Source organism: Pteronotus mesoamericanus, unplaced genomic scaffold (assembly GCF_021234165.1).
Source record: "Pteronotus mesoamericanus isolate MK-2021 breed Mesoamerican mustached bat unplaced genomic scaffold, CSHL_Meso_final contig_182, whole genome shotgun sequence".
Lineage (NCBI taxonomy): Eukaryota > Metazoa > Chordata > Mammalia > Chiroptera > Mormoopidae > Pteronotus > Pteronotus mesoamericanus.
This window is the reverse complement of record NW_026555078.1, coordinates 18,313,469-18,329,607: the sequence shown is the minus strand read 5'-3', so window position 1 is coordinate 18,329,607 and position 16,139 is coordinate 18,313,469. Positions and strand designations below refer to the sequence as shown.

At 37.4% G+C, this 16,139-nt stretch overlaps 1 protein-coding gene across 1 annotated transcript in view; it reads left to right on the top strand.

Moving 5' to 3' along the window:
* BBOF1 (basal body orientation factor 1) overlaps positions 1 to 16,026 on the top strand; it is a 35,534-nt gene extending 19,508 nt beyond the window's left edge. Inside the window, exons 5-11 of the mRNA XM_054567281.1 lie at positions 4,672 to 4,752; positions 6,337 to 6,407; positions 7,275 to 7,419; positions 8,473 to 8,966; positions 11,421 to 11,522; positions 15,667 to 15,741; positions 15,897 to 16,026. Coding sequence (XP_054423256.1) covers positions 4,672 to 4,752; positions 6,337 to 6,407; positions 7,275 to 7,419; positions 8,473 to 8,966; positions 11,421 to 11,522; positions 15,667 to 15,741; positions 15,897 to 16,026 — 1,098 coding nt within the window. The remainder of the gene's footprint in view (positions 1 to 4,671; positions 4,753 to 6,336; positions 6,408 to 7,274; positions 7,420 to 8,472; positions 8,967 to 11,420; positions 11,523 to 15,666; positions 15,742 to 15,896) is intronic.
* The last annotated feature ends 113 nt before the right edge of the window (positions 16,027 to 16,139 follow it).

The window sequence follows — 16,139 nt, the reverse complement described above, 5'->3', positions numbered from 1 at the left end:
TGAAATTTAAACATGTAAGAATAAATACACAATTTTTATAAATAAATTCTGGGTTTTTTGGGTCTCCCCTCATATACTTGAAATACTTTTCAGTTTTGTCATTTATACCTCAATAAAGCTGAAAAAAATGCCTGGAAGGAATAAGTTTTCTTTTATATGAAAACTGCAGATTGAGTCAAATTAAGTTCCTTAACATACATATATATAATTGATTATGCTATTACAGTTGTTCCATTTTTTTCTCCCCTTTATTCCCCTCTACCCTACTCGGCCCCTCCACCCAACATTCTCCCTGACCCCCTTGGTTCATGTCCATGGGTCATACAGATAAGTTCTTTGGCTTTTCTGTTCCCTATACTATTCTTAACCTCCACCTGTCTATTTTGTACCTACCAATTATGCTTCTTATTCCCTATACATTTCTCCTCATTCTCCCCCTACCCTCTCCCTTCTGATCTCCATTTCTGTTATTCTATTCCTGTTCTAGTTGTTTCCTTAGTTTGTTTGTTTTTTTTAGATTCAGTTTTAGTTGTGAGTTTGTTGTAATTTTACTGTTCATAGTTTCCGATCTTCATCTTTTTCTTAGTTAAGTCCCTTTAACATTTCATGTAATAAAGGTTTGGTGATGATGAACTCCTCTAACTTTACCTTATCTGGGAAGCACTTTATCTGCCCTTCCATTCCAAATGAGAGTTTTGTGTTTTGAACTGTGCATCTGATAGGTTGGCTATCTGTTCATCACTTCGTTCTGTTTTGGGAGCTTTGATCTGTTCTTTCATTTGGGCCATGTTTGTTTGTCTCAGTGCACCTCTTATGTTAGGACAGGCAGAGCCTTAGGTATTTGTCAGGGCGGAGCAACCCAGGTCGCTGCACTGTGATGTTGTGTGTGGGGGAGGGGTCCGAGAGTGAACCGTGCCACTTGCTTGGATCCCGGCCAGCTTTTAGTCACTTCCCTGCTACCCACAAGCAAACTGGGCCCTTTTGGTGCTTATTGCCAGGTGGGTGGGTTTGTGTACGTTCTGGGACCCTTTGGGTCTCTCCAATGGACTCTGTCCAACAGACTCTCCTGTGAGGCTGGGAGTTTCTCCTGCTACCACAACCCCCACAGATTTTTACCTCCAGAGGTTTTGAGACTTTTTTTCCTGGAACCCTGGATTGCATGGTCTGTCTTGCTCCTCAGCTGTTCCTCCAGTTTATCTGCACGCAAATGTAGGACCACCTGGTCCTCCATCCGTTGCCTTGCCCCCCATCCTCTCTGCCCCAGCTGCCCATCTCTGCCCCTCTTATGGGTCTGGATGAATGTTTTTTCTTCAGCTCCTTGGTGGTTGGACTTTACTTCCGTGCAATTAGATTTTCTGGCAGTTCTGGTTATTTTTTGTTTTTAAATTTGTTGTTTTCCTTCTTTTGGTTGTGTGAGGAGGCAAAGTGTATCAATCTACATAAGTTCCTTAACTTTTCAGGAACTCTCAAAATAATCATCCTAAATGGAGGAGGCTTACACTCTGATTCAAAGTGAATTAGGAACTAGTTCCTATTCTAGTGGGCCACAGTGATTCTTTTTTAAAGAACAATGTTGCCACCTAGGGGACAAAGAGATTTCATACCTCTTCAAAAAGGCTGTTGGGGCAAGAAAACTGAAAATTCAAAGGCTTATGGGGAAAAATAAGGTGGTTCTGTGGAATACGGAAGAATTAAGTCTGGTGTGGAAGCCTGTGAACCAAAAATTGTGAGGTAAATGAAGAAAATTAAGTATACTGTGCAATTGAATTCATTGTACAGACTTAAAAGAGGCTAACTACATTTAGACTATCAAAAGGTAGTCAAAGCATTCGTTTTAAAGGAAAAATAATTTCTCTCTACTTGATGAGAAAAAGCATACATTGGTAGATTGCAGTTATTATTTTTTAATAAATTGTTTTGTCTTTCTTTTTTTTGACATAGCAATGATATCCATTTCAGCAACTTTAGCTGGTAAAAAAAGAAAATGACCCCCTTCCCACCACACACACCTAGGAATAACCATTATTAATACTTTGGTGTATTGTTTCCTTTTTCTTCCTCTGCTATGTAGAAACATTTAAAATATTTTTACAAAAATGAAGCCATGATGTACAAATTTTTTGTTAACTGACTTTTTCACAATATATTGTGAGCATTTTTCAGTGCCATTACGTATTTTTCTATAAAATCTGTTGACTAGATACATGAAATTCCATTGAGTAGGTGTGTCATGATTTTTTAGAAGATTTCATTTATTTATTTTTAGAGAGAATGGAAGGGAAGGAGAAAGGGAGAGAAACATGTGTGAGATCAATCAGTTTCCTCTCACACACCCTCAACTGGGGACCTGGCCTGCAACCCAGGCATGTGCCCTGACTAGGAAATCAAACCAGTGACCTTCCAGTGTGCAGACTGGCACTCAGTCCACTGAGTCACACCAGCCAGGGCTATCACGGTTTATTAATTGGTTCCTTGTTGTTGGACATTTCATTCTTTTTTTAAATTTTTCACTATTATAAACTGTGATGAACATCTTAGTAACATAATATCTTTCATATCTTTAATTAATTTTTTAAAAAACACACAAGAATATATTTAGTGATTTGAGAGAGAGAGAGAAAAACATTGATATAAGAGAGAAACATCAGTTGGTTGCCTCCCCTATGTGCACCAACACGGGATCCATCTGGGATGGAACAGCCTGCACCCTAACCTGGGTATGTGCCCTGGATGGAATTGAGCCCACACCTTTTGATGTATGGGATGACACTCCCACCAACTGAACCAGGCCTCTTTAATTAGTTTTTAGGATAATTTCTTAGAAGTGGAATTTGTGAGTTAAAGAACATGAACTTTTAAAGATCTTTTATATGTATTGTCTGTCTTTCAAAAGGCTGACTTATTAATTTAAAGATTTTTGAGGTGAGTCCAATGACATATGAAAACTTCTCAAAAATAAAAAGAACAAAAAAGAAAACTTTGTACCCCCCTGTCACACACACACAGGGGATGGCAGACATTTCCATAAACTTGTATATGGACATTAATTGTTTTTTAAAATGTTTTATTTATTCATTTAGTTTTAGAGAGGGGAGGGGAGGGAGAAAGAGAAGAGAAACATCGATGTGTGAGAGAAACATCAAGAGGTTGTCTCTTGCATGCCCCCAACTGGGGACCTTGCCTGTAACCCAGGCATTTGCCCTGATCAAGAATCAAACCTGCAGCCATTTCGTTTGCAGGATGATGCCCAACCCACTGAGCCTCATCAGTCAGGGCTTGACATTAATTTTGAAAGTCTTTGACAATGTAAGAGGCTGTCCCTCTATCCCCTTTTTTAAATTGTATTAAATTTATTGGGATGACATTGGCTAATAATGTTATATAGGTTTCAGGTGTACAATTCTATAACACATAATCAGTATATTGCATTGTGTGTTCACCAACCAAAGTCAGATCTCCTTTCATCATCATATATTTGACCTCCTTTACCCTTTTCTACTTCCCTCTATCCCCCTTTCCTTATGGTAACCACTGTAATGTTGTCTGCTCTATGAGTTTCTGTTTGTTTTTGCTTTCAGTTTTATATCTCACATATAAGTGAAGTCATATGGTTCTTAACCTTTTCCGTCTGACTTATTTTGCTTAGCATGGTATTCTCAAGATAACTGTGTTGTTACAAATGGCAGTATTTCATTTTTTCTTATGGCTGAATAGTATTAAGAGGCTGTTTATAAAAAGTTATATAAAAATAAAAGGAAAAAGAAAAACATCTAAAAGAGATCATGTGAAATAGAGATCATAGTAAGGAAAATTGTTAAGTATACGTGGAAACAATACTAATCATTATATTAAATGGTTACTATTCTAAGTATATGTATTATTTGTTATTTAATCTTTGGTGCCATATCCCTATAAGAAAGCTACTATTATTATCTTCTTTTATAGAAAGCTACTATTATCTTCCTTTTAAAAAATATTTTTATTTATCTTATTTTTAGACAGGGGGGAAGGGGGGAGAAAGAGAGGGAGTGAAACATCAATGTGTGGTTGCTACTTGCACACCCGCTACTGGGGATCTGGCCTGCAACCAAGGCATGTGCTCTGACTGGGAATCGAACGGGCAACCCTTTGCTTCACAGGCCGGCACTCAATCCGCTGAGCCACACCAGCCAGGGCTAAAATCTCTTTTTTAGAAAAGGGTAGCTTAGTGAATTAATGAGATTTGAATTAATGATACTGTCTCTAGATGTTCTTCTCATGGAAGGGATTTCTGTATTGAGAGGTTATATAGTCTGACTCCTTAGGTCCCTTTCCAGTGCTAACATATGATTCTGTGAGTCCACATGTTTAAAATGAAGATATTTAGAAAATGTGATTAGAAGAACACTTTTAATTTAGGGCCAGGGACATTGTTTATCTTTCTTCTGAGTGTTCTGAGAACTGTTATTCATGAAAAGCTTTTTAGGAACTCAGTATTGATCCTGTAACTCTATAAAAGATTGGGAGAAATATAGTACTCACAGACAAAAACTTGGAGTTTTTCTGTGTGTTCAGGATTAAGAGGTAGAGTAAAATAGAAAATGTTTCTTTACTGAGAGTTTTCTAGGACTATGCCCCAGTCAAGCCCATTTCATATTGATCAGTTTTTGCTTTTTTTAATTTTAATTTTAGCTGAAGGAGAATTTAAGAAACACAGAACGGAAACATCAGGAGACTCTTAGAAGACTGGAAAGCAAGTTTTTTAAAGAAAAGGTATGACATTAAGGTTAATTAAGAACTGTTTTGTTTGCCTTGGAGGTTGTGGCTCTGTTGGCTGGAGTGTCATCTCCTAAACCAAAGGGTAATGAGTTCTATTCCCAGTCAGTGCACATGCCTAGGTTGCAGGTTCAGTATCCATGTTTCTCTCTCTCCCTTCCCTTCTCTCTACAACTAATAGGTGTGTCCTCAGGTGAGGATTAAAAAAAAGAACTCTTTCGTTTACTGGAACAACGTAAGTATTTACATTTACATGCATTCTGAGACATATCAACTCTCCATTTGGTACTTTATTAGATGGTTGTTATCATAGTAGAATAAAAAACAGGGTGGGGATGTATTGGGTAGCCAAAAACTTCATTTTTCTGTGCAATGGCTCTAGTAGCAGCACTCTAGTAGCACTTAGTTGTCTTTAACTTCATTTGAAGAAATTTTGTTATATTATATTGTGACACCTGTCATATCAGTGTGCACTTTTTAAAAAACATAAAAATTAGTGAATTTTTTTGTAGCCATTTTACTATTGAAAATGGAGGATAATATGCAACATTTTCAGCATATTATACTTTATTACTTCAAGAAAGGTAAAAATGCAACTGAAACCAAAAAAGGTTTGTGCATTATATGGAGAAAATGCTGTGACATGTCAAAAATGGTTTGCAAAGTTTTGTGCTGGAGATTTCTCACTGGACGATGATGCTCCGTGGTCACATAGACCAGTTGAAGTTGAAAGTGATCAAATCAAGACATTAATTGAAAACAATCAACATTATACCATGCGGGGTATAGCTGACATACTCAAAATATCCAAGTCAATAAAGTTATTGGTGAAAATGAAAAATGTGTCTTTTATTTTACAGAAAAAACTAAACAGACTTTTGGCCAACCCAATATTTTAGATATTACAATGTCTAGTTCCCCTCTCCCCCCACCCCCGCCATTTAGAGGTTCTTGAAATCCTCAAGTGAAAGTGTCATTTTACCAGTGCTTTAGGACACATCCCCCTCAGTCTGGTGTTCCTCTAGTGGAATTAAAGCTGCATGTACCTCATTATACAGGGGAAGTGGGATTGGAGAGGTCGCTCTGGTGCACATGGAGTACATTTTAATTATTATTATTGTTTGGATCCCTTCCTAGAATATAATCTCCATGAGAATAGGGACTCTATCTGTTTTGTTCACCACAGAATCTCCAGTATTTAAAAAATCTGGTATGCTGTTATTGCTCCATAGAAATTTGTTGAATTAATAAATAATGACTGTCATCATTCTCATAAATAATGACTCTCTTCATTACATCTAGCAGAAATTCCTCCCAGCTCTGATTTGCCATACTGATGTGGAATTTTTCCCCATTTACCCATCATATTCTTTCTTTAATGGAGAAATTGGGAGGTACTGTAAGGTTCCTGTGTTTACACTATCATCTTTGCTGGTTCCTCCATCAATAGTTGGAGTATTTCACCTTAGGTCATATGGACAGGAGTACTTTATTTGACATTATAAAATACTTAACTTTTTGATGTGTAAAATTTGTTGTTAGAAATATAACTGTATTAATACAGCCTATTTTCTTTTTTAGCACCGACTAGAACAGGAAGCTGAAAAGAAGATTATAATGCTGGCAGAGAGAGCCCATCACGAAGCTGTTGTGTAAAAGACTGCTGCCTTTTTCTTTCTTTCTTTTTCTTTTCTCTTTCTTTCTTTCTTTCTTTCTTTCTTTCTTTCTTTCTTTCTTTCTTTCTTTCTTTCTTTCTTTCTTTCTTTCTTTCTTTCTTTTCTTCCTTTTTTTCCTTTCTTTTTTCTTTCTTTCTTTTTCTTTTTCTTTCTCTCTTTCTTTCTTTCTAAAAGCCCCGCTTACCTCTTTGCAGGTCTGTTTTTTTTTTTATTTCTTGTTCAAAAACATTTGCCTCCACCTTCCCACCACCACTTTCCCCTGCCCTCCTCCCCCACCTCCCTCCATCAGTCCTTTCCCACTTTGGCTTTGTCCATGAGTCCTTGATATATGTTCCTTGACTTGACCCTTCCCTTCCCTTTCCCCCGCCCACCCTTCCCTCCTTCCCTCTTGACTCTGTTGGTTTCTTTTTTTCTTTCAGTGTTGCTGGTCATATTTTCCTTGCTTATTTGTTTTGCTGGTTAGGTTTTATCATGTTGTCTTCCCACTTCTCTCTGGTTTGCTTTCTTCAAATTTTGTGGCTTATTTTCCCTCCCTGTTCCTAGAAAGAAAATTTTGTGTTTCCACCCCTTTTCTCTCTCCCCCTTCTGTAGCAGCACGGTGTGAGGGCAAGAGCTTGGGCTTTGAAGTTAGACCGGTTCTCAACACATATACCAATTGACTGCAGGAAGATTCCTTAACTTTCTTGAAATTAGATTTTTTTTACCTAAAAATGAGGTTAATAACAGCAACCTGGCAGGGTTGTCCTTATTTTTAATTTTGGGGAACAAAGCAATCATTGCTCTCCTTTGGTAATATGTAAAATTTAGGCCTTTGTTTTGAGATCTTGTATCTCCCCGTTTCAGGCAATTGAGCAGTGCTGGAAGAGCAGTTTTTAAAGAGAATGTTTATCTCCAGAAAGCTCTTGAATACCACCTGAAGGAAGCTGATGCTTTACAAAAGAATGCTGAGAAGTTGCTAGAGTCTCAGACTTCCCTTTTACAACAAAAGGTTTCTATTCTCATTTAGATTTTGTTTCCTATCTTTTTTTTTTTTTTTTTTTTTTAAGGATTGGGTTGCTAGATACTAAGAATTGAGTATAATAAAGATACATAAGGATAAAGGGACAATTTTTCTTGTCTGGATGATGTTCCTTTCTTATCTGAAAAGATTAATTACTGAATGACTAATAAGTATTAGACTTGGCATTATAAGGAATGTATCAGAAACATAAATGTAACTCGTATCATCCACTGCTTGAGAATACTCAGTTTGCTTTGCTTAGAGTCGGTTCCTGAATCTCTTAGGAACAGGTTCAGCTGTAACAGCCCTGATGACAGTGGCACCATCACATAAGGGTTTAATCTCTCATCTCTCACCTGAAGGAAGTGGTGCCACAAAGTCAATGGAGACTCAGGTTCCTTAATGCCGCTCTGCCACATGTGGCTTATATCCTCAAAGTCACCTCCTGGCTGCTCTAACCATTACCCAAATAGCAGGAAGAAAGAACAGGAAAGAAAAATGTATGCCCCTCCCTCCCTTTAACAGTCTTCTGGAAGTCCTACATACATCTCTACTTACATTTGATTGACCGGAACCTTCAGGGCTATGCTGAACCATAAGGGAGACAGGGAATTTTCAACTGCGCTTACTGCCTTCCTGAAAAAAAATTGTGGTTTTATCACTCAGGAGGAAAGGGAGTGTGGACATGGGGATAGGCAACTAGCGGACTGCCAGAGTTACCAGTATATAGTTGTTAAGTTAATGTTTTTACTGTATAGTCTTATTGATTTAAGAATTACCCTTTTTGTAATATAAAATATTTAACATTTCAGAATTTTAGAAGGAAATTTTCTTCATTAGCAAAAGCAGTGATCTTCACAAGCCTAGACAAGGACCCTAGGATGCTTTTCATTCTCTATGTACAAAATACCAAAATATCACCATCTCAACCTGGCATCGGACTAAAATCTCACAGAATAGTGAAAATTAGTGAGGAACTTTTAAGTTCTGAAATTGATCAAAGAAAAACATCTCTCCCCTCTGTCATCCTTCCATTTTCAGGAGATCAATGACCTGTTGGTTAAAGAAAAGATTGTGCAACTGACCCAGCAGAGATCACAAATTCAAACTCTTCAGAAGAAGGTGATAAGCTTGGAGACTGCCCTGAGTTGTATGACCAGGGAGTTTGAGACTGAAGTTCTAAAGCTGCAGCAACAGGCAAGAGTAGACAACCAAGCGGATCAGGTTGAAATTTACAAGTTGCAGCAACTTCTTCAGATGAAGGACAGGGAAATGAACAGAGTGAAGAAGTTGGCCAAGAACATACTGGACGAGAGAACAGAAGTGGAAAGGTTTTTTTTAGATGCTCTACACCAAGTGAAGCAACAGATTGCATTTAGCAGGAAGCATTATAAGCAGGTAGCACAAGCTGCTTTCAATTTAAAAATGCGAGAGGCATGTGCAGGAAGAACAGAATATCCCAAAATTCGAACATTTGATGGCAGAGAGCACAGCACCAATAGTGTGAATCAGGATCTTATGGAGGCCAATAAATGGTACGAATAATACTTTAATATTTTATCTTTTGTGCTATTTTTACAGAAATAAGAACCCTGAAAAGTTCAGTTTAATAATATCTAAATATTGAGTACATTACTTAGTAAGTTACTGGAGGACAGGAACTGACTTACTCATTTTTGTAACCCCTATGATTAGCATAGTTTGTAGGGGCTAACAAAAATTCTTAGTGATGTCCTCTTTTCTTCATAATAGAGACTTGTTACAGACTAGATTATTTGTCATGTAAAATGTCATCCTAGTATCTTTTTTTAAAAATCCTCATCTGAGGATATGTTTTATTGATTTTAGAGAAGAAGGGAGAGATAGAGGAAGAGGGAAACACTGACATGAGAGAGGAACATTGATCGGTTGCCTCCTGTACCTGCCCCAACTAGAGATCAAACCCACAACCGAGGTACACAGGAATCGACCCTCAACCTCTTGGTGTACCAAACAATGCTCCGAGTCCACTCTGCCAGGGCTGTAGTATTTTTTAACATGCTCTTTTATTTCGTTTCCCGTAAACTAGTTATCAAGGTTTGATTAGATTCGGGTTAAACATTTTTGATAAACACAGTTTCATAAATATTTTGTCATGTTTCCTTTACTATTCTAAGATGAAATTCATAGGTAATAATGTCTAACTAAACATATAATATAAAAATCAATGTAACAATTAGTCATAACAACTCTTACATAGAACAGTTCCATGGATTGGAGGACACCCAGTAGTGCTTCCTGTTATTGTATTAACCAAAAGTCTACGCAGGTTTCCAAAATACACTCTAGAGATCTACTGCCACTATGATAAAAGTAGCAGAATGCTTGAGACAGTTGAATACTATATACAGTGATGAATCGTTTCCTTAGCATTTCTATCTGTTAGAGCATATTTCCCCCTATGAACCATGTATTAAATTATGGTGCATTTTAAAGATTATTCTTAAAGTTATCTTTCATATCCCAATGAAACTAGATTCTTCAAAGGCCTTAACAAGCTTAAAAGGACTCCCAATTACTATGTACTGAACATTATATTAAGAGTGCTTCCACCCCTGGCTGGTGTGGCTCAGTTGATTGGAGGATTGTCCCATAAAACAAAGGATTAAAGGTTCAATTCCCAGCCAGAGCACATGCCTAGGTAGTGGGTTCAGTCCCTGTACACATCGGTGTTTCACTCCCTCTCTCACATCCTCCCTTACTCTCTCTCTAAAATCAATAAGCAGGTCCTTGGGTGAGGATTAAAAAAAAAAAAGAGCTTCTGCTTTACATTATTTTTCAGTGGATTAATTTGTATGTCCTTTTAAATTATATAGCTCCTGGGAAGGCTGGACGTGATTAATGGCTTCTGAAAGATGACCCTTCTTTAAAAATGTCCATATTGTGTACAATTTTTTAACCTTCTTTCCATATTCAGAAGTCTGTAATAATACCGTATTACCAAGAGAGCCACTGTAATTTCCTCTTATTTATTTAACATCAAGTTGAGTCCCTTCAAACATAAGACAATTTCTTTTACATTTTTTTGCCTATTATATCTTAAGTGGTATATAAGTTTTCAGAGAAAGGTACATAAACTGATTCTCCACATTGTTATTGCAGAAACTGGACTTTTCCTATTTTGCCTTCTGTGTGACATTTTTGCTACTGAGCAACTTGTCACCTTAACCTCAGTTTCCTATTGCCTCTACCAGCAGGGCAGAAATGATGTTTAAAATATTACTTATCTGCTTAAGAGGCAGATTGGGGGACAGTGGAAATATATGGTGATAAGGTAAACCTTAATTTTTAAATAAAACTAACACGAGTGACCTATGTGCAAAACATTTCTTACGTTATACAACATCAATACTCTCTATGTCAGCCAGCCTTTGTAAATAGCAATTAGACTATTAATTTTCTGGGAAAATTATAGTATAGATAAAGACCTGCCTGGAATGTTTAGCAGCAGGCTGATTTGGAGGTAAGAAAATAGACTAGTTAAGTTACATGTTGTTATCTAAATTTACCTTTTGTCACTCTATCTTCATAGCAAAATATCTAATACAAAAAGGAATGTTAAAAGGAATTTATGAATAATCTCACCCAATGTTTTTTTCTTGTTTCTTTTGTCTTTGTGTATATCCAGGTATGTTATATCATATTACAACTTTCTATTTTATTTGCTTGATGTCTGAACATGCATTTTTTCACATTAATTTTTGTTTTCATTTTAATGACTATATAACATTTCAGGTGGGCTAGCATATTGATATTCTTTTCAACTTAATGCCTTTGTAATGGACACAGTTTGTTTTGTAGCCATTACATTTGGAAACCTCTTAATACTCAGTTATGGTTTGGAATTTTTCTTTTTCCATATTTACATATTTTATATTTTTAAAAAAGAAGAGTTGCTTACTTTGATCATATTTTTCCCTTTCACTTTTTTTTTCTTTGAAATTCTTCAGGACAGATATTCAAGGAAATGTGGATATTGAAGATCTGACTTGGGAGCAGAAGGAGAAAGTCCTACGATTGCTCTTTGCAAAAATGAATGGTTTTGTTCCTAGGTAATTCCCTATTTCTGTAATGAAATATCAAGTTATTATCAACGCTAGAATTGGGACAATGAACTTATTTACACTTAGAATTAAAGGATTAGAAAAAAAACAAAATATAAAAGGGTCATACTGCTTTGCTATGCAACTGAGATAAATAAATGAGCATGAAAATGAAAGATGAATTAAAGGGGGTAGAAAAGAGATTAATTTTCGGTATTTAAGGTAATGCTTCTTAAGAAGGTACAACACTGCTCAGCTGAATGAGTGGTAACTGAAGAGAAGCATAACTGTTAAGATTTTATTAGTCTGCAAAGATAAGTAAATGGTTTTTAAGCTGATTATTAATATAGAGTATTTCTAATACCAAAAAAAAGACCTAGAAAGAAAAACAAAAATCCAGAAATATTTAAAATAATTCTTAATGAATTATTTCACCCTCTCCACTATGTTTTATCAGTAACTATAACCCTGGTAATGAACTAGAAGGTCGGTAAAATAAATCAGCCACTTACTGATTGCTCATCATATACTTGGCCTTATGTTAGGTACTCTGGAGATTCAAAAGAATTAATATCCCGCAGCTGGTGTGGCTCAATGGATTGAGTGCCAACCTGTGAACCGAAAGGTCGCCAGTTCGATTCCCAGTCAGGGTATATGCCTGGGTTGTGAGCCAGGGGACCTACAACAGGCACCCCATCAATGTACCCCTCCCTCACACATCGATGCTTCTCTCTCTCTTTCTTCCCCTCTCTCTAAAAATAAACAAAAATTAAAAAAAATAATTATGAGACATTGCCCCAGAGTTTATAATCTGGCTGCACAAACAAAACTAAACATAGCAAGGAAAGAAAAAAAGGTGGCACAATAAAGTATAATTGAAACCCTGGCTGGTGTGTGGCTCAGTGGGTTGAGCACCAGCCTGCAAGCCAAAAGATCACTAGTTTGATTCCCACCCAGGGCATGCCCGGGTTGAGGGCCCTGTCCCAAGTTGGGGGCAATCGAAAGGTAACTGATTGATGTTTCTCTCTCCCTCACTTTATTCCTCCCTTCTCCTATCTCTGAAAATAAAATCTTTAAAAGAATAAAGTGTAATTGGAGTTCAGACAAGGGCTAGTCAGGGAAGACTTCAATCAGGAAGACAGATAGAGTATGACTCTGTGGGGTGCCTCGTAGGGACGTGGGACAGTAGCGAGATAGAGGAGGGTACCTCAGGCAAAGGGTACAGTAGACAGCATAAGCAAAAGCCTGGAGATAGGAATGGGTATTGGATATTTAGAGAACATTGAGGAAAAATTGCCTAGCTGGAGGAAATTTGATAATGCTGGAGAGTAACTAGTAATTAGAAATAAGGATTAAGCTGTAGATTAAATTATGATGAGCCTTAAAAACCATGCAGAAAAGCCTGAACGTATGCTATTGAGATTCTAGATACTCTATTTTTCTTCTCTGCCTTGAAGGAACACAAAGAGCAGTAAGCCATCCTCTCATACTCTGACTAGAAGTGCTTACAGGTTTTTGTTCTCAGAGCCATCCTGAACCTAATAGTGACAAGTATACTGGGTTGGAGAACAAAAAGAGGGGTAGGGGACCAGTGAAACCTGCTTCCCTACTCATGTGGTGATGAGGGGTCTAGGCAAGAGTGGGAGCAGTCAGGAAAAAGGGGAAAACAGACAGGAAGGAGAAACAGAGCTGGGTGATAAAGGACCAAAGGAATAAAGACAAGTGTAAATTTGTTTTTAGCTTAAGAACTAAAAGAATGGTGGTATGAAAGCCAAATGAAAAAAAGCCTGGAAAGCCAGTGTGAGGGAAATGTTTAAATTTTATTTAATCCATCCATCAAGTCATTTAACATATACATATTGAGTGCCTGCTATTTACTGAGCTTATCATGTTGAGTAAATAAAGATATCATGCCTAACATCAGGGAGTTCATAATTTACGTGAGAAGAAAACCATTAGTCAAACTGTCACACAAATATATACAAAGTACGATTATGACATAGGCTCAAAGGAGTTGTATGAGAGCCTAGATCAGGGGAATCTGACCTGAGGATGCCAGAAACATTTTTTAGGAAATAAAAGCTTGAGCTGACTGCTAAAAGCTAAATATAAACAAAAAGGGGGGAAAAACACATTCGAGGCAGAAGAAACAGAAAGGTGTATTTTCATTGTCAAGTTGGAGATGATGGCAATACACTGAAGTGAAAAATACTTAAGGCATTTGTAAATGGTGATTGGAGTACAGATGATACTGTACTGTAGTTTAGGGAGGGAGATTTGAGCATGTTTAATGAAAATTGGTAATTGAGTTCAGGAAAGTGGATGAAGGTAGGAAAGTAAATGGCTGAACCTTTAGGAATAGCCACAATTAATGAACAGGAGAACAGAGAAAAATACAACCCAAAGAGGAGTTTAAAGTATAGGATAAATAGAAGATGGAAGACTTTGAAATGGCTTTTGTGTCTCTGGGAGCCTTCCAAAGAAGCAAAGGTACAATCCAGACTGTAGATACTGAATGGCTATCTCATTGTAAGTTGATTTTTCTGTACCCAAGGGGATAGAGACAGAGTTCTGGGCCTCAAAGTCCATACTGTATTGTTTTCACACAGGAGAAAGAGGAATTTGAAAGAAATCTTTCACACCAAAGTAATGAATTTGCACCTGGCCACAATGGAGCCATGTCAAAGCATGTTGGACTCTCATGCCAGCATTGAATGAAGGAAAAAGAATATAGGAATAAAATGGTGAAATGTTGTGATAAAAATTAGATTAAATGAGAGTGCTCAGATTGGGAAGGGATTAAATAATAAAAGGCCTACCAAGGCAAGTAATTAGGAAACTGATAAGAGCTCACAGTAGATTGTATGATTGTGAATCAATACAGTACAGTATTTTTCTTTGTGAGCGAACTAAGTCAAAGGAGGGTAGTCAATAAACTGTACCCTTAATGCATCAGCAACTTTGGCACTAGAAGTAGCTAAAGTACATTATTAGACTATTTAAGATAGCCAGATTTTGAATGTTTTTTTAAATTTTATTTTAGAGAGAAAAACATCAATCTTCTGCTCCACTTATTTATGCATTCATTGGTTCCTTCTTGTATGTACTCTGACTGGGACTCAAACCCAAAATCTTGCTGCATGGGGACAGTGAGCTAACCAACTGGGCTACCCAGCCAGGGGCAGGATAGCCAGGTTTTGAATGGGTTTATGCCGCTTTCATGGGCACCTAGGTGAGGGCATGTTTTAGGAATGGGATATGTGTCTCCACCTGCTGGCAAATCAATCTACTATACTTCATAAATTTTAATCTTCACCTGAGGACATTTTTTAAAATTGATTTCAGAGAGAGAGGAAGAGAGAGAGAGAAACATCAATCGGTTGCCTTCCCTACACGCCCTGACTGGGGATAGAAACTGCAACCTTTTTCGTGTATGAGATGACACTCCAACCAAGCTCACTTTCAAATTAAAATATTGGATTAGCCCAGATTGGCGTGGCTCAGTTGGTTGGGTTTTGTCCTGCACAAAGTGAAAGGTCACTGGTTGGATTCTTCGTCTGGTTCCCAGTCAGGGCACATGCCTGGGTTGCAGATTGTCCCTGGTCGGGGCGCATGTGAGAGATAACCAATGAATGTTTCTGTCACACGGATGTTTCTCTCCCTCTTTCTCCATCCCCTCCCATCTCTCTAAAAATAATTTCAAAAAATATTGAAGTAGTGATGTTTATTTCCTGTTCTTAAACCAGACTTTCCAAAGTATAGGAGAAATTTTTATACTGTCTCTCTCCAGTAGATAACCTGTGTTCTGTGGTTCTTTTTGTGGGAAGGGAATTTTTCTGGCCATGTTTTTTTGGGGGGCAAGGATGTCAGTACTTTGGTTTAACCTTGCTCATCACCATTAATGGCTTTTATGTATCATCATCATGATCATCTCCAGAAATATTTCCATTTCTTAAGTTCGACATAACTCAACTTTAAGAGAATGTTTGTATTAACTTGCCTTAACATTATACTGCTTCTGTGTATATGTAAAAGATCATTTTTCAAAGTGAGGAGTCCATCCGATGGAAGTATTCATTTAGCACTTTTAGAGAATAGCTGAAATAAAGGTACAAGGAGACACTGCCTCATTGTTAACTTTTACCCCCCACAGGAAATACAGTCAGAGTTCTAGGCCTCCAGTTCCAGACTATGTTGTTCTAGACAATGGAGAAACAAAGGAATTTGGGTAAGGTCTCTCTTTAAAAAGCAATGAATGTGAGTTTGATCACAATGGTTCTTATGGACATCTTATATGTGCAAGAATTGAGTGAGAGTAACATGACAAGTCTATTGTTCTGAACCATGGTTGTTGACAGGTCCCTTACTTTGTCATTATTGCAGGGATGAGAGTAAGCTTCAGGATCAAACCTTCATCACCCAACAAGTACCAGTCTCAGACTCTTCTGGTGAACTGGTGATACCCAATATTCAGAAAGGATCACAAGAATCTGACATGGTAAGGAGTCTGTAATCTAACCAAACAATACATATAACTCTTACCTTTCCCCATGCAGCTTCTTGCTAAGTCACAGTTCTTTAGTTCTACTAACCAGGAGCTCTCAGGGATCAGTGAAATGAGTAATA